At 41.1% G+C, this 19,046-nt stretch overlaps 1 protein-coding gene across 3 annotated transcripts in view; it reads left to right on the forward strand.

Moving 5' to 3' along the window:
- Nucleotides 1–1,260: 1,260 nt before the first annotated feature.
- Nucleotides 1,261–19,046, forward strand: part of LOC117462324 (zinc finger E-box-binding homeobox 1-like) — a 67,113-nt gene continuing 49,327 nt past the window's right edge. For 2 of the 3 annotated variants that reach the window (XM_034104500.2, XM_034104501.2), the window contains exon 1: nucleotides 1,261–1,513. In XM_034104500.2, coding sequence (XP_033960391.1) covers nucleotides 1,456–1,513 — 58 coding nt within the window. In that variant the 5' untranslated portion in view covers nucleotides 1,261–1,455. Of the gene's footprint in view, nucleotides 1,514–2,899; nucleotides 3,117–19,046 lie in introns of those variants that run through there. The other variant, XM_034104502.2, reaches the window with a different exon arrangement.

A 19,046-nucleotide genomic window follows, 5' to 3' on the forward strand; every position in this document is an offset into this window, starting at 1 on the left:
TTCATTCATATGTGTATCTATGAATAGGAGGTGCATTTTGTTTAATGACTAATTTCACTTTTAATACTTTTTATGTATGTTTCTATTAATCCTTCTGGACACATAAACGCAGCATTAGTACTGCTATTAATTAATCATTGAATAAGTTCATGAATAAAAAACATCTACCTCTAATGGAATACTTGTACATTTAATTTTCATTTAATACAATTTGGTATTTTTTACGTTGTATAATAGCTGCTTTAAAGAAAGCCTCCTCAATGAGATTATGTCACATTGACATTTAAATGTCCCTTCAGCTCTACTCTCTAAACTAATCTCTACATTTCGCCCTGTGGAGAGAAACCTCTCTGTAATATTTTCCATTTCTGCAGATGTCATGAGGAGCAGAGACAGTCACTGCCAATAACACTATATTATTAGAGTAATCTATGAAATAAGTCATTCTGCATAATGTGTTTACTTTTGGTACTCTGAGGAAGTTAGGAGGAGTTCTACTTATAAAAGGTATTTCACCTGTAGAATTTGCTGAATTGACTGCTTCTTCAATACTGTTAGATGCTCATTTACTTTCTTTATAATGCTTCTACTTATTTACCAAAGATGTAAACGTATCTAAAATTAAACAATGATGTGAAGTTTACTCAAGTACTGTACTTTAGTACAATTTTGAGATACTAGTAGTTTTGTATTTAATTTTGTTGCTACTTCGTACCTCTACTCAATTACAATTCAGAGGTAAATCGTATACTTTTACTCCACCACATTTATTTAATACCTTTAGTTACTTTGCAAATTTGGATTAATGATATGAAATGTAATCAACACTTAAATCAGACATTAGTTAACTTACACCTGGAGTAAATCCACCAGCTACCCTGCAGTGTACAAAGTCATTAAAACTAGCTACACCTTTACCAGCTTTGATAACACTTTATTGATCAATAATTACAAATAAAACATATTTAATATAATATTTACAAAGTGCCCATTCTGCACAATGAGTACTTTCACTTAAGTATATTTTGGTGCTAAAACTTGTGTACTTTTACTTGAGTAACATTTGCAATGCAGCACTTTTACTTGTTACAAAGTATTCCTACACTCTTTTACTCAAGTATAAGCTATACTTCTTCCACCTCTGTATTTAATGTATTCGTGTGAGCTTGTGTCCCGGGACGTCCCTGACAGGGCGGGAGGACCACAGTTTGGAAACAACACACACCCATGTGCGGCCAGTAGGAGGGGCCACGTGTTGAGGTGTTTGCAGAAGGTGATGCCGTAAAGGCGGAAGAGTGTGTCGCAAACCAGGTGTTTTTGCGGGGAGAAGGTGATGTCGTAAAGCGGACAGGGGAAGGGAGGGGTGAGGAACGGTGAGGAAGAGGAGGGGGAGACAGCAGGAGGAGGGAGGAGGTGACTAGCGAGCGGCTGCGCTTCAGACTCAGCGAGAGGATCATGGCGGATGGCCCCAGGTGTAAGCGCAGAAAACAGGCTAACCCGAAGAGGAGCAGCGGTAAGTAAAAAACTCCTGCCTAATCTTTGCTGGGTGATCCATGCGGGCGAATGGAGAGCTTTTCACTCGGTTAATTACTTCTGGTGACTTTTGGGGAGTGAGTTGGACCACGTTTCGAGGAGTTTTGTGCAGTATTATATCCCAGGGTGGTGGTGTACCGTTATACCTGGCTGCTGGCTGCTCTCTCCGCCTAGCGGTGCATGCATGGCTGACAAGAGTGAACCGTTATCTGGCACTTATAATAACCCCGAGGAGCGCTTGGTACTTGTATTATTCGTTTACTTCACTTTTCTTATCTTTGTTTCTCTACTTTTCGGCCACTTTTGCAGCACTTGGCGGCAGGTTGCGGGGCTTTACGCATAACAACGTGGCCCGTTAGAGTGCAGTTTGTACTTTAGTGCGTTTTTTTTTAGGGCGAGGTTGTTGCTGCTCGCTCGGCCCCGGACGGTGCAGTTTGTCCCCCCTGGTCAGTATAGTTCACTTTTTCTGTTTGTTTTGATGGCCGGATGGTGGATGCATTGAATTCTTTGCATGGGGTTTGGTTCTCTGCTGCTGCTGATGGCAAAGAGATGGGATGTTTATGTTATCTGCACTTCACCCCTCCCTGCCACAACTGCAGCACCACATGTTCCCTTAGTTAAGGTAAGAGTACAAAATCATATTATTAACCTTGCTCAAGTAGTTTTTTTGGTCAAATATATCTTTATGCATGCATTTCCTCATTGCCTGCACCAGTTTAGCTTTAAAAATTACATTTTGTTGTTGTTGTTTAGCGTGAGTTTTCTTTGATTGTCTTGCAAATGCTCCTATTGCACATGTGCTGCTGTTTCTTTTTGCACCTGTTAATTCGGGATATCAATGCGGAAGATTAATGTTGTTTGCTGCATTTTGGTCATTATAAGCAATGCTTTTGGTTTTGTTTATCGATTTTGCCTTATACAACTATGGACTTTTAGTATATATTTGTCTGTCAGTGTTGGCATGATCGGATCCTATTTTGTTGTATTTGTATCTGCTGTAATATAGTTGTAATAACATCACCTACAGGGAGTAGTTATTATAAGAATGATTTCAGAATAGGTGTTGCGGGGTCTGAACATCTTTTCACACCATAAACTATTTTTAAATCCACCTGTGATGAAGTAAAGATATAAAAATATAATCTAGGCGTGGTTTTTGTACATTTACACAACCCTTTTTAACAAGAGACCCTCATTGGTCGGTTCCTTACCTGTGCTCCCCCCTCTGTCATCGTATGAGCCAATAAAAAAAGTAAAGGGATATATTTATATATTTTTACACACCGTTATGAGGCATAATGTGTGTGAGCCGAGGGGCTGGAAAGCACCTTTTTTTTCTCCTTCTGACGACACGACGGTGACTGTGCGTCCGTACATGAGCCATCATCATCATCATCATCATCATCCTCATCATCATCATGTTTACCTGAACGCGGATAACGGGGCTGACAAACGGCCTAGAATTAAACAGAAATAACACCTGCGGCTCTCGATCGTTACCGGAAGAGGATTTGCTCGCCGTTCCCTAAAGCCTCTGTCTCGGTAGGAGCCAGGAAAACCGCTCCAAATGTCAACTTGTGCAGGTAGAGATGATTTTTGTGTAGTTTTTCTCCGTGTGTGCCATGCCAGCTTTGGATGGATGCTCGCCTGGTTTTATTCTCGCGGGATTTATCTCCTCGACACACATTTCTGACCCACTTGTGCACGTTTTATCTCCGCTTTTATGCTTTTTTTCTTATTGTGTATGGATTGGATGTGTGGTTCCTGCAGCTCGTGTGAGTCTGCACGAGCAATGCTTGGTGCACAAGGTGGTTATTCCTGTGCTATTCCTCCACAATAACAGTGCTTAAAGGGCTCACCGTCAAACCTCTCGTTTCCATCTATTGTGTTGCGGTAATTCGTTATACAATTTCCTGAGCGGTGTGCGGAAGGGAATGGCGGTCAGTACCATTACTGCAGTGAAGGCGGGGTTGCTGTTTTTTTTTTTTTTCCTGGACCGGAGACAGCCAGGTACGCAAGGTGATGCAACACCTATAAAGGTGTATTAAAACCGAATTCTCCGTGATATCCTTGCAAGTTTACGCCTCACATGCTCGATAGGAATATTCCTGAGCGTGACGGTGTGTTAATTTCCCCCCAAAATACCATGATGTTGTGAAAGGAGCGTGTCCGTGTAACGGGGCACAATCAAGATGGCAAAAGGTGCTGTGATTCAGTGCGCACCGCTTTCATCTTCTGCAAGTGAAAACTGCCTTCTGTTCGTTTCCTTCTACACCTGCCTCAATTCAATCATGTTTTTTATTTACTTATTATTTTCCATCCACATGACACAGACTCCTCGCTCACAGCCTATCCTGTAATTTTCAAAAGAGCTCATGTGCCCAACATTAGCCTGGCTGTGCTAAGGTACCATGACCTCCAGTCTGTCATCACCATTATGTGGCAAACAGCTGCTATTATAATCTACTCTACTGTCCCAGAAGCTGCTGGAGATCCTACACACTTTCTATTCTATTACCAATAACACGTTTTCACTTTGTGCAATGTTTGGAAAGTGAGAAAACATACTGTAGACCTTTTGTGAGAATAATACATTTTACTTGACATATGTTATTGCTTCTAGTCACCATGCAGCCAAATCTCCTAATTAATATCTTATGTACCAATTACTGTCATCTTCTCTTAATTAAATATATATAAATAAATATCAGATGATGGGTAAAAATGCCTAATATTTATATATTACAAAGAAAAGCAACCTATCCTATATTGATTTTCAAAGAAAGCTAATTATCTTCCTACATTTATTTCTTCCTACTTACATATCTGGGGCCCATCCCCTTTCCACATTTACATTGTTTGCTGAAACGTGTTTTAACATAATGGCTAAATGTGTAAACATTATAAGGCATTACAAATATTACACATACTTGTAAAGCTTTCCCCAAATTACAGCACATTAGCCACATTAATTCATTAAATAAGAAAGACAGACAGCTGGAGAATACAAGGTTAAGCATTTGTGTTTTATCTTGAACGCTGTGTGTGAAGGGCACTGACTGACATACCTCTACCTTTTGGGTCCAAACCACAGTGTCAACGTTTCACATGCATTTTATTTTCTAGTTTAGTTTCACTTTGCACAATTATGTTTTAGTAAACCAGACCTGTTAACAAATCATCAGGTATTGTTATCAGACGGATTACAACATCTTCTAGTTAGAGGCTAAAAAACACATCTAGATTAAACATTATTCATTCTTTCTGCTGAATATTTGTATCATGCATGCACAGTGCCAATCAGGTGTTGACACCAATCTCCTAACACCTATAAGACCTTTTGTTCTGGACTCCGATACTATATAATCTCATTCATATTGAGCCACACTGCAGTGTAATTAAGAGGTGACTGAGACACATATTCAGGTGTCTCGTGTTGTTTTTGTGCGCCACCCAAGTCTAAATGGCAGTGTCCTCCCATATCTAAACACCTTCCCTCACCTGTCTGCATGTTATTGATGCAGTCAGTTAGTTTTACTCCACCTCTTTACAGAGATGATTTCCCTCCAGGCAGACACTGTAAACATGCTGCTATGAAAGCCCAGTAAAGGATGAGTGTCATGGAGCTCTAGGTCTGCAGAGACCCTCAGCAACCTTCACTTTTCTCTTACACTACTTGTTTATGCCCAGACTAAACCCTTTCCACACATCATGCATTAGAGTGAGTGGTAGCAGGATGCGCAGTACTTATACAACTGTTATTCCTTTGTTATTTAAGTAATGCTTGTATGTAGGGATGTCCCGATCACCTTTTTTTGCTCCCGATCCGATTCCGATCATTTGATTTTGACAATCTGCCGATACCGATTTTCCCCGATCCGATCTTTATGCAATGCATTAAGAGAAAACAAAGGAATAAAGCATTCAAGTTGTCCCTTAAGGTTATTTTTTTATTTAAATGGCAGTACCCAACTATCCATTCTATCCAACATGGATAGCTTATTTTTTACACAGCAGCATTGGATCAGTTCAGTTGTGCAGCATTGGATCAAAACAAAATAAAGCTTATCAGTGGTCCACCACAAAATAACCATGTAAACAAATTGAGTGCAGATAGTGCAGTAACAAAACTAAAATAACTCTACTGGAAAGAGGTAGCTTGACTAGCTTCACAAGTTCACATTCAGTCACAAATAATAAAATAAAAATGTGGCTTAGTGCAGAATTCTAGCCTTAAGACTAACTAGTCTAGTATTAATGCAATGAACAACAGCAGCTTAACATAACATGAATAAACAAAGTATTATATTTCCATCTTACTGGAGTAACACAATTTAATAGTAATCAGCAGCGAACCGCTTCAACACGTGTATTTCGGTGTATTCACGGCATTCATTTTGTTATTCTACAGTATTGTTGTTTTATAGTTATTTGTTAATGTAACCCAATTTGTGTTCTTTGAAATTGAAAAGGATATCGCATTGTGTTTGTTACTTTCGTTGCAGTTGTATATGTCTTAAGTGTAATTTGGCTTGGCTTCCTATTTATGGACATGCTTTTATTTTGAAGGAGAGGTAGCGCTGTTGACAGGAAGTTGTTGTTGCTTTGGAAACAACGTGACAGAGATTAACGGAGAAAAGTAATATCTACATATAAAGACGGAGAAAGTAAACGATACCGTTTATGGTTAAGTGTTAGCACCCCCCGAAGAGGCACAAGCTCTTACGTTGATAATCGAGATTTCAATAAATTCAGTTTGAAAAAAAAACGGGGGAAAAAATGAAAAAACAAACAATCGTATTAGATTGGTCGTGTTGAACGTAGCTCTGTTCTTTCCACCACGCAGAACCTCCTTCTTGCAAACATTGCATCTGGCTGTTACACTGCCTTCGCTTTCAATTTTATAATACTTCCAAACTCCTGACATTTTCTCTGTCCCGACTCCCGAGTCACCAGCTGAACGTAGCCTCTCGTTAGCTTACTGCTACTATTAGACACTGCGCCCACTCTGTTGCCAGCTTTGAGAGAAATAAGCAACCAGGTCTATGAAAAGCCCAAAAGCAGCAACACATACATGATGTTGTGTAATTTTAAACCAAAACTAAGGCCTCAGGATGACTTTAAGACGTGAACACGGTCATTTTTGTTTTGTAACATTAAATAAAATAATTTTTTTAAGGATTCCCGATCCCCGATCTTTTTCTCCCGATTCCGATCTTTTAAAAATCACGTGATCGGCTCCGATCGGATCGGGACATCTCTACTTGTATGGAAATCATTGCAGAGGGGAAGTCGTGGATCTGTTTTTATTCTCAGTGCTTGATGAACTTGTTTTTAGCTCCACCTCATGTTGGTCGTCCGCAGTAAATGGCAGGTGTCGGCCCTCCATGCGCCGCCTGTTGCTGCTGCCACTTTGGTCACCGCTTCGTCATCCAACGCCTTTCCTCTTGCTTTAAAGTTCCCCATGTGTGTGTATGAGTGTGTATGTTTGTGTATGTGTGTGTATGTGTGTGTATGAGTGCGCACTCAGCTGGGCTGTAATCTTACACTGCAATTTAGGGACTACAGGAATGCAGCCTGGTGTTAACATACCTTGACAGGATAAACACAGTGGCTTACAGCCTGCCAGGCCTTCAGCAGTGCCTGTCCCCCGACCTAATATGGTTTTGGTAAAACATCTGATTCAGATTACTTTAATGTCCGTTAATTAACATAACATGGACATTTGTGTTAGTACTGTAGAGTTGTCATAAGTCAGGACATTAATTGGTGTTTAAAAGTCTCATGTGGAGTTATCTTTAGTTATTCATGTGGAGTTATCTTTAGTTATTCAGAGTCACTAAAAGTTGCCTTGTTTGTAATCTTGAGGTCAAAAAAACATGTTGAATGCATTTCCTTCGACATGCAAAGATTAGTTTTCTAAATATTGCATTGTTTAGATTTAATGTACACTATAAGTGTTCTTCTTCTCTGCCTTTGCCGTCCCTTTCCTGCTGATCTTGGCATCTTACAGCCACTTCTAGATCAGTTGAATAGTGTGAAACCCCTGGCAAGAATGTATCTTGCCTGTGTACAATTACAAAACAGGGACCTGTTCATGTAGCTCCATAGCCTTACAGAAGGGCAACACATCCACAGGAAACCTTCAAGCTTCCCTGTTATGGTACCAATTACTGTTCTGGAGCTAATGCTGTGCTAACAATAATTTGCATAACAATACAATGCTCAAGCCGAGCAAATTGCAGATTTACATTTGGTTATATTATATGGAGTATTCTCACTGGTCGGGGCATCAACAGACAAGTGAAGTGTTTACCAAGGACTCTGTTCACTCATTGCTGTTTTATATAACTGTCATCAAGTCAGGGAAATTGATATGAAATTGCTTTGAATGACAGTTTTAAAGGAACGCTCTCTTCTCTTTGGTGATAGTCTCTTTGATCAGCTTGCTGTTGTTTGATGCAACAAGATGAGTAGCATGTCCTCTGTGTGCCGGGTTTTATTCAGCTCCCCTCTGTAGATGCTGTAATGCTCTATTATTGCTCTGCATGTTGTACAAGCAAGCTTTGCATCATCTTATAAGGACCGAGCGTACTGCTTCGTATCAAGACATAATGTGGGCGTCTTGAAGGGTAAAATATGTCTTGTTTGTTTGATCTCTGTCTGGATGAACCATTTTCGTAGGGTCACCCTTAGGTGCTCTATTTGCAGCTGTTGTGCCGCAGAGGAGTCGTGTGAGCGTCCTGCCTCTGAGGTATTATTCAGCATTTATGTGAAGCCAACAGGTTTCGCCATCGGCTGGGTTCACTCCGGTACACTCATGATTATTCTGATAACAAAGAATAGATGCTAGTCATCACATTTAGCAAATGCTAGGAGGCAGAATCTAACACAGGGTTCTGCTTATTAATAGCCAAATGTATTTTATACACGACTGCTCATTCTTGAATTAGGTGTTTTGTTTTAATGTAATGTGAATATATGTATGCACAAGTATGCGTTGTTGTGTATTAGTGAGATGGCCGAGGGAAATGGTCCTGAGTGCTATTAGTGGTGGTGGTCAACAGTAGCTGTTAATTGATCCATGACCAGTGGTCATTCATGTTACTTTCTCCTTGTGCTGAAGAGCCTGGGGCTGCGTGTGTGTGTGTGTGTGTGTGTGTGTGTGTGTGTGTGTGTGTGTGTGTGTGTGTGTGTGTGTGTGTGTGTGTGTGTGTGTGTGTGTGTGTGTGTGTGTGTGTGTGTGTGTGTGTGTGTGTGTGTGTGTGTGTGTGTGTGTGTGTGTGTGTGTGTGTGTGTGTGTGTGTGTGTGTGTGCGTGTGTGTGTGTGTGTGTGTGTGTTTCCCTTGCACAAATAGGCCTGTGGAATGACAAAGCACTACAGGATGTCTTTAGCGAGTCAGCATTAACCCCTCCCATCGCCTTTTACGGTCCAGAGGGGGAGGTGCGTCCGAGCTACTGATGCTGCTGCTGTGATTAATGGAGCAGTGAGTGTGTGTGTGTGTGTGTGTGTGCGTTAGTGAGAGTGTGTGTGTGTTGTGTGTGTTTGCATCAAGGTGGGAAACTGCTACTTTCCTCCAGGCTTTGCATAACAACAGAGGCCTGCTTGTTTGGATTTACATGCATTAACACGGTGGCTGTTAGGGAAAATCAGCGGCTCCTGCTGATGCTGTTGCATTTAAATGCATGACGTCGGGCGATAAAGGCACCTTGGAACATGAAGCGTGGAAATTTGAGGCAGGTGACCCAAAACAGTCTAATAAAAGCATACGAGTACATTTTAAACACGGTTAAACAATACAGCCTCGAGCAGGTTAAACTAAATAACGCACTCAGAGCCTGGATTATTTCATCCATCATGCACTATACAGCAAGCTTTAGCATGATTCAACTGCGTGTAACGGAAAGTGATATTTAATTAAACAAAGATGAAGAAAACCGTATCAATTTAACAAGTATGTCTGATGGATTTTAAAGGCAGACAGCAGGAGAGTTTGTCAGTATAGAGACACAGTGACATAGATGTTCACAGCACTGATAGACTTTGTTACTCCAGCAGCCACACTCACTTCGGTAACTAAACATATTCAGAAAGTAGCCCTCATCCAACGAGTGAAAGCAGCAGCCTGCTGAGGCGTGCTTGTTGTTGTGCAGGTGGGATTTGCCTCTGCTACTCATGAACACTCAACATGGGAACTATTTTTAGTCGAGGTGGAAGGGAAATGGTTTGCTGCCCTCTGATTTGATACGAAACTGAGAGCAACCGATAGTGTCGTACAGCGAGGAGTCCGACTACATCTGAAACACACGTCGCTAAAAGCTAAGTGGCTTTTGAAACTAAAAGTACAAGTTGTCTTACCACCAGAGGTTTAGAGGAATACACAATCCCCCCCAAACAAAGCCACACAGCCTCCCAGTCCTGCACAGAGAGGTCAGAGGTCAAAGGAGCAGCCCTGGAGCTGCAACACCACAAAGCACATGTGCTGAGGAACTATGTGACAAGGAGATGCTCAGCAGAGTTTCACAATGTGGCATATTTTATCAGCGTCGTAAAGAACACATGCAATTAAGTTCAACAGTTTCCCAAATTGGTAAAATGGTACATCGAAACTGATCCAATGATAATGAACCATAGAAAGCTTTGTGTGCATCGAATCACACACAACAAGGAAAGCTAACTGTGTCTTTACGGCAAATGTTCCTTTTTCAAATATAAATCTACAATTTTGTACATTTTAATCATTAAGTCACCCAAAGGTCAAGGGCCAGCATGAGCACCTAAATCAATTAAGAACACTTTAATTGTGCAAAGTTTACAACACCAGAAGAGAAGTACAAACATAACGGCAGGTGGATTTTGAAGACATCGAACACATATTGTTACCCAATACAATAACAAATATTAGAGATAATGTGAAACCACAAGAAAGAGTGCTTATTGTCTGTGCTTTGGTTAGAGAACAACATGGCTGCCTGTGTGTGGCTATGAATCAATGAAATGCATTCAGAGTGGATAGACCTGTGATGTGCCATGCTGAGAAGAGTTGTGTAAAAGATCCGCTTTCTGTAAAGTCTGCCATGGTGGATTAAAATAATATCACAGCAAAGCCAAATCCTCCTTTTAACTCACAATGCCGTTTAAAATTGAGAGTTTGCCACTGCCACCTACGCTGGAAAGAAAGCCAAATGTGGAAGCAGAACTGAAATGTACCTCCAGCGCCACTCGTGCCTAAAATCTCAGAGGAACTGCCGAACTCGTATTTTTCTTAGAGGCGGCCTATCCCATTTCCACAAGTCACCTGCTCTGCTGTTGCCTTCCATCATTCCCATTCTACCACCTGCATATTCATGTTGTTGGAGAGGCTCCCCTGAGAAGCTAACAGCTAACACTTTAATCTACAGTGTGGCGCTAAGCAAGGCTGAGCTGTGAAGACTGCCGTTTATTCTGCTGTTGACCACCATCACACCTCACACCTTGCGTGTGTGTGTGGGTGTGTGTGTGGGTGTGTGTGACATGTGTTAAAACCTCTGTGTGCATATGCGTTAGTATTTAATGATGACTCAATACCCATTTGTGAGATAGTGTGTGCACATCCCTCTGTATATTTTGCACATTACTGTTCATCGCTATCAATTTCAAAATCTGAAATTCTAGTATTTTGTCATATTCGTACTTTAGTTTTTGTGTATTTATATTTTTTGTCAAAAAAACTCTTAATTTTATTTTTAACATTAGTTCTTTTTTTCAGGAATCAGAATCAGAACTCCTTTATTTCAGGTTTTTTAAATAGTTTTTATATGAGTTTTTCTGCTCCTTTTGTACAACATGAACCATTATACTCCAAAATAAAATCCTTTTATGTGTACTTGGCTGATAAACCTGATTCTGATTCTGATGCAGGCCAGAGTGTGTGAAAAGAAAGAGTCCCATTCAAAGTCCTGTGTGTGTGGGAGAGGGGGAGCGCTCTTTCACACCCAGCCGGTGGGAAACTCCTCTCCCTCTCCTTTGGTGGCGGTGGTACAATTTGCATATCCTGCCATCCTCCATTCTCTTTTCTCTCCTGCCGCCTGAGAGGCAGAACAGAGGAACTCAGTGGAAAGGCAGCCCGAAGCTGCTGCCTGCGGATGTCGTACTGCAGAGACTAAGTCAAGCCCTAATCCTGCGCATGTTGGTCATTGAAGTGCCGCTCGTCTGTGATAGGCTACTCGCTTTCATTCACTTCCATACAAATTGGGACACATCTCAAAGGTAAACCGGGAAAAAAACAGATGTAGAAAAAGCTGCAACTGAGAAAGGAGTGGAAAATGAAATGGATTTAAAATAAAAGGAAACAGTACGTAGCTAAAGCCCAGTGTCACATCACATTATGAGCTCTAGTTTTTTATTTTAGAAATAGTTTCTTCAGGCATTCAGTGCCTTTATTGAAGAGTTGAGGGAGACAGAGGGGAAGTGAGTGAGTGCAGCGCTGTGACCCCTGTCTTTGTTGCTGTAGTGAAATATTAATATATTTAATAATAATAATAATAATAATATATAATAAAGCCATGTCTATATTCACTTGAAGAACAACACTGAGCTTTAACAACCACAATGTACACAGAGAACAATTCATGACAACTAGCTGGGGATCAATAAAGGTCCATCTCAGCTACGTTGGTAATCAATTCATCTTTTTAACCCTTGGATGCAACGGTGTTTCAGGGCCGCTTCGGAGCTGGAGCTTGAAAAGCACCGGGTTTTCCTGTTCACACCGCAGCGGAGCCGCCTCTTAGCTCCGGAGTCCGGTTCGTTTCAAGCACCAAAAAATTGTCCGGCCAGAGCAAAAGCACCGCATACGTCACGCTTACGTCGAGGCGGGGGCAGAGGCAGATCAACTCCTGAACAACAACAAGAAGCCGGCGTTTTATCCAGTTTGTACACAACGATGGAGAAACGTAACAAGCAGCAGTGGTCCACTGAAGAGACCAGCTACCGACTGGGAATCTGGTCTTCCGAAGAGGTACAGAGGAAGCTGGAGCACAATCGGCCATTGTTGTTGTTGTTGTCGGTGTGAGGGGTTTCCGCCGGTTTGGCTTTATGAAGCAGCAAACGGTTACGTCATGACGCAAACGATGACGCAATGACGCAGCACCAGTCGGACTCTGGGCTGTGTGAAAAGAGCCGGAGCTAAACCGAAGAACCGGTTCTGAACCTGAAGCTTGAACCGGAGTTGCGTTGGTGTGAATGAGGTATGGCTCAAAAAGGACCCGTATTAGAATAATATGTGTTTTTATGCCATTTTTGTCATTTTGGTTAAGAAAAAATCACTTGTATAATAAATGTAAAAAAAAAATGTAAAAATTCTAAATAGTGAAAACTTAAATATAAAATATTTCTAGTGTGAAACAAAATATAATACTAATATATATTTTGTTTCACACTACAAATATTTTATATTTAAGTTTTCACTATTTAGAATTTTTACATTTTTTTTTTACATTTTGAAAACAAAATGAAATTCCATAGAAAATGCCGGCGGGTCATTTTTGACCCACTTATGGAAGCTTGGGGTAGTAATACAAAAACTACAATTTGTGAATGGCATGATATCCAAAACATGTTTTTTGAGGAATAGCTGGAATACGAAATGATACAAAATGTAATTACAAAGATACTTCAAGAAAACCACCTCACGGGTCAAAAAAGACCCACTTATGCATCTAAGGGTTAAGCAATAATTAAAGGTATAAATCCTTAATATTTATATCTTTCTTCTTTTCTGGTCTTAACTAATAGAATATTGAATATTTGGGGTTTTGGTGTTTAGTAGAAGTAGTCTTTGAAGATATCATATCATGAGGCGACTAAAATGGGTATTTTTAAAGTGTTTTCTGACAATTTATAAACCTAAAATGAATTGATTATAGGGATGTAACGATATATGGAATATCGCGATATTGCGGTAAATAAATGTTTCGTGAGACTGACAAAATATACCACGATTTTTTTTTTTTTAAATATATATATTTTTTAATATATTTTTTTAAACCTTTATTTAACCAGATGGTCCCATTGAGATAATCGATCTCTTTTTCAAGGGAGACCTGTCCAACATGGCAGCAAGTAGGTTACAACATGAACATAAAACAACAGATAACAATAAAGGACATCGTATTTACAGGGCTACATGTACACACCTAGAGACATTGGTGGGGTAGGTAAGTTTCAGAAACCGGCTCGAGTGCACTAAAATTTGAAAGTACACAGCCGAAAAGAATCTGCCCCTTCCTTCAGACTTCCTTACAGAGCACCTCCTCCGACACACATGAACGCGCGTGCTTTTTACAGTACTACGGCTTCCACAGATGACATTTTTTTATGAATTTTTTGTCAAAGCCCTTCAGATATTCATTGCTATCGGGATGTTAAGAGCATTCCAGTTTCTGAAACTTACCTACCCCACCTTTAAAGGAAATTCAACTTTAGTTACTTGAACTCTCAAATAACTTTGAACGATTCTCTGGTTGGATTTCTTCAGGCTGTGCTGTCTCTGCCAGGATATTCTTCGAACCGCTTCTTAATCTAAAATAGCACACACTCAAATTCTACAGAATACAGTAATGGAACATTTTTCTTTAGGCCTGTTCCATGACATATCCATTTTGGAGCGTACCCTGCTCGAATGCCTCTTCACGGGAACACGATTATTTTCATTGGAACATTATGTATTCAAATAACTGAAAGAACCACAGCGGGTTATTTATCCCGATTCTACATTACATTACTTTAGCAAACCAAAGCTATATAAAACCGCGGTCGAAACCAAAGGATTCTTCAGAGAGTGCACATTATTTATGATTGAATGATGCTTAAAAAAGAAAGGTACGAGGCAAACTCCCAGCATCCCTCAGTGGTCTCAGGAGACATAAATCAGGAGCTGGACAGGTGGGTTATGAGGCTTCTCTAAAGACCCCCCAGAGACTTCAATGGGCACGGCAGCAGCGGGACAGGTGGGAGGGGAATATACCATGAGATTAGAAGCACAGTAGAGTGATTTATTCTCCTCTTTAACACTGTAAATACTCCACTCGGATTATAAAAGGAGGAGAGTGGCTCAGAAATTGCAGTTTTTTTAATTAAAATATCTGAAAGAATGAACATTTGGACAGAAGAGATAATATATAGCATGTCGCACTATAGAAAGAGGCCTAATAACCACACTCTCTGCCAGCAATCCGTATTATAAACCTGATACTTATACATTCAATCAACCCACACCCTCTGCAGGTCTTTCCTTACTCAGGTCTTTTTAACAATCACCCATTCAAAGATACAAGCCTTTTCTCCTCGTTAGCACGCGTTTTTATTACATACTTGATGGTTTCCTCCCATCGACACTTTACTGGGGCTCAACCAAAATGATTCTCTGACCAGGTCTGTTTCCATGCTTTCTCATCCAAGTCTTTACAACTCATTAAAGTCACATCTCAGGGGCAATGGGAAGCTGATTCCTTTTACGCAGTTAAAGGTGGGGTAGGTAAGTTTCAGAAACCGGCTCGAGATACACTTTTTGTTATATTCCATGGAATGCTCTTAACATCCCGATAGCAATGAATATCTGAAGTGCTTTGACAAAAAATCCATAAAAAAATGTCATCTGTAGAAGCCGTGATACTGTAAAAAGTACATCCAATGGATGGCCTGCCTGCCTGTCAGCCTTCCATCGGGGCACAAACTTATCTCGTGCCCTCATTGGTCATGTGGCGTTCCTGTGTGTTGGAGGAGGGGCTCTGTGAGGAAGTGGCAGATTTTCTCCGGTTGTGTATTTTCAAATTCTAGCGATCTCGAGCTGGTTTCTCAAACTTACCTACCCCACCTTTAAGTCAAAGAAGAAGATACTATCTTGTGTTTATGTTTTCCAAAGGAGCGTAAACTAAATAATCTTTCTCTACTGACTCATTTCCCTTTGCTCACTGACTATTCATTTCTTTTCTTTACACCAGTAGTGGTTGCAACATGTTTTTGCTCGTTCAATTGATCAGCTTCTTGATAGTTCAAGCTTCTTATATAATTTCATTTTTCAGCATTTTGGGAGCTTTTTATAATCCAAACATAAATCCATACATTACACGATAATGAAATGATTGATAAGTGCACGGTCAACTGTACTGGCTCCTGATTGGTCTAAACATATATCATTCAGTTTGATCACTTTTTAATAGATGTTTCCTGCTGTCGGCTAGCATTGTCCTGACCGTAGAGAGTGCTTTTACCGTTGAGATGTTCACATTCTGTCAATAGGGTTCTCTGTATTTATAGGGATATTGTATTTGTTTCATAGTTCGACAGAGACAGAGCTGCTGCCTCTCTGTTGCCGGGCGCACGGTGAGTGAACCCATCGAAATGGAACAGGGGATTTGATTAGAAGCTGAGGAGAGACGAGCAGTGCGTCTCCATCCTGTGTCCTGTGGGCTCCACACAGAGTAACTGATGGTGAATGAAGCTTGTAAAAAAGGCCACTTGCTCACAAACAAAAAATGTTTTCAGAGGCTTTAATAAACTGTCAGCGTAGATTTAGATGTGTTTGTTGATGCAGGAGAGCATTAGGAGTCGCCCGTTTTAAGCTAACTCACGGTCCAGTGAAAGAAAAGAGCTGCAGAGGCTGGAAGAAAAGGGAGTGTTGTTATTGAATTACAGGTGATGGCTGCTAATTGGGGCCTCCAGACGTCGTGTGTGTGTGTGTGTGTGTGTGTGTGTGTGTGTGTGTGTGTGTGTGTGTGTGTGTGTGTGTGTGTGTGTGTGTGTGTGTGTGTGTGTGTGTGTGTGTGTGTGTGTGTGTGTGTGTGTGTGTGTGTGTGTGTGTGTGTGTGTGTGTGTGTGTGTGTGTGTGTGTGTGTGTGTGTGTGTGTGTGTGTGTGTGTGTGTGTTTATGTGTGCGTCCGGCTCAGGGGATGCACAGTTGATGAAGCTGTTAGGGTAAAGTGCGGGCCCCAGTGCTCCCAGAGTGCTGTGCTTCAGAGTCTGTCCTGTCCCTGCGGAGGAGCGCTAATGGAGGCCACCCAGCCCTGATGGATTACGCCCCGGCTGGACGGGCGGATGGAGGGCGATGCTGCTGTAATTGAGGCGGCTGTTGAGCCTGAAGAGTGCAATGTTTTTGATGAGCCGTAGACATGAAGCAACACGTTTGAACCGAAGCAGTGACAACGACCGCGTTAGCCCCACTCCGATGTGGGCAGGGCCTCGAAGTCACAACTGAACACATGCTATTCTACTATCTCAGATCCATCCCGTCTTTAGCAGGTCCTTATTATTGTGGAAAGGTTGTACTTTACAGTTGAAGTGCCTGTTTAGAGTAACCAGCAGTAATAGTTCAAGTTATTCTTAAAATATATCCAAATATGAACTGGTTCCAGGTTCTCAAATATCCAACAACTGCTGTTGACTGAATATAATAGTTTAAAATTCTTCATCGGCCCACCCCTTAACCCATCACGTACAATGTGTTGTAGCGCTACCCAAAAGGAGTGTGACACAGTGATGTCACTTTGTTCCAGAACTAAGCAAAGGAGTCCAATGGAGGCGTTTCAGGCAATGTGGAAGAGAACATTTGAGCCTTTGCAGAACATTTACATGCACAGAAACCCATCGAACACACTACTGGAAAGGGAGATCACCCAAAAAAATGTTCATGCCTATTTTGACACTTGTGGTTCATACTTTTTGGTTAAATCCTGATTGTGAATGAGCTCTCTTTTTCCTGGTAGTGATTTGGCACACAAGTTTTTACAGGGTTGAAATTACGTTCACATTTTTGTTGTGGTTTAGTTTCCTTGTGGAGTTTAGATCTGAAACTTTATATCCCTTTGTTGATTAACATACAGCAAATCCAGCTAATTAATTATAAGCATTCTCTGTTTTTCTTTGCTTGATGCGGCAGTGAATTGATTTAGCTTTTAGACCGTTATCAAAGGAGACGATATTGAACACATCATGTGGGCTGTGGGAAATTGACAATCATTCCATCGCCCACACAATTAGTCGATTGATGAATACAGTAATACGCAGATTAGATACAAATGAGCTTAATCACTAGTTGCATGGGCAGTGCAAATGACTAATGGGATAAAAACTATAATTTATTGTCACATTCAAGGATCTTTCCCTCTGAGTGCTCAGGATCCCTGCTGTCCCTGAAGATGCTGCTTATCCACTTTGGTGATTTTGCTGATCAAAGCATGTTTTGCATTGGTGATGCGGCTGCAGTGTGATAGTGGAGGTGTCAGCTGTTCGTCGACAGGACACTTGGACACACTGCGGGCTTCTCATCGTTTTGTTACGTGTGTGTGCTGCTGGAGGGATTCTGGCTCCCTCTGCCTTCACCTGTGGGGTAAAGACACCTGTGTGTTCACTGTCCACCTGTGTGAGAACATCAACGCAGGAAGACCAACTGCAATACTAGCTTTTGATACAAATATATAAATGCAGAGTATGTGCGATCCAAGTGTGAGGCCTGTTATTTAAGATTGACAAGACTGAATTGTCTGTTATGGCAGGAATTGTGTGTGTGTGTGTGTGTGTGTGTGTGTGTGTGTGTGTGTGTGTGGTGTGTGTGTGTGTGTGTGTGTGTGTGTGTGTGTGTGTGTGTGTGTGTGTGTGTGTGTGTGTGTGTGTGTGTGTGTGTGTGTGTGTGTGTGTGTGTGTGTGTGTGTGTGTGTGTGTGTGTACATGGGTTCCTCTGATATAGTGCTGTCTTTTTGTGTACTTAATTAAAAAATAAACTGCTATTTTTTCACCTGCCCTTTAGTTGACGCTATTTATCCAAAGCTACTTACTATGAGCGCAACCATCCATGAAGATCCGTACATGCAAGAAACGTGTAAGTACACAAGCTTTAAAAATAAACCAAACGATGTTAATTCCTGGTGCATTAGAAATAGACCAAACCGTTGAAGTATTAAAACATGTGTAATGTTAGTTTTAATAGCCACGGTGCAGTTGAAGCAGGCAGGTTTTCAGCTTGCAAGAAGATGCGTATACTTTCAGCTGTCCTGATATCATCTTTACTATCCGCCGTGAAGTACAAACATCAAATGTCAAACCACATAAACAACCACATTACAGTTTATTTTAACAGCTTACAGAGAAGATTAGATAGCATTCAGAGCAATGAGGGAAAGTTGCGTCTATGGGTGGTAACCTGATTTCATTGTTTCAGGCTGACATTGCTGAAGAGAAATACCTCTCTTCTTGCCATTGACCTGGTTCATTTTAAGATTTTGACCTTGGTCTTTAAACGTCGAGGTAAAGCGACGTCTCTCCAAATTAGCTGTTGACTTTTGGAAACTATAAGCCAGTGAAGTCGATGGGCAAAAGGTTTAATTTCCTGCCTTCATCAGGTATGTAACCGAAGCAGAAGTCTGGCGGAGCTGCTGTTTTCCTTTTTGGGTTATCGGTGTAACAGATTTGGCACAGGTGCTGCTCCGAGGCTGCAGCTTTTACATCTTGCCGGGGTTTCATCATGCAGCAGGCATCT

The sequence above is a fragment of the Pseudochaenichthys georgianus genome, chromosome 17, assembly GCF_902827115.2.
Source record: "Pseudochaenichthys georgianus chromosome 17, fPseGeo1.2, whole genome shotgun sequence".
Taxonomy (NCBI): domain Eukaryota; kingdom Metazoa; phylum Chordata; class Actinopteri; order Perciformes; family Channichthyidae; genus Pseudochaenichthys; species Pseudochaenichthys georgianus.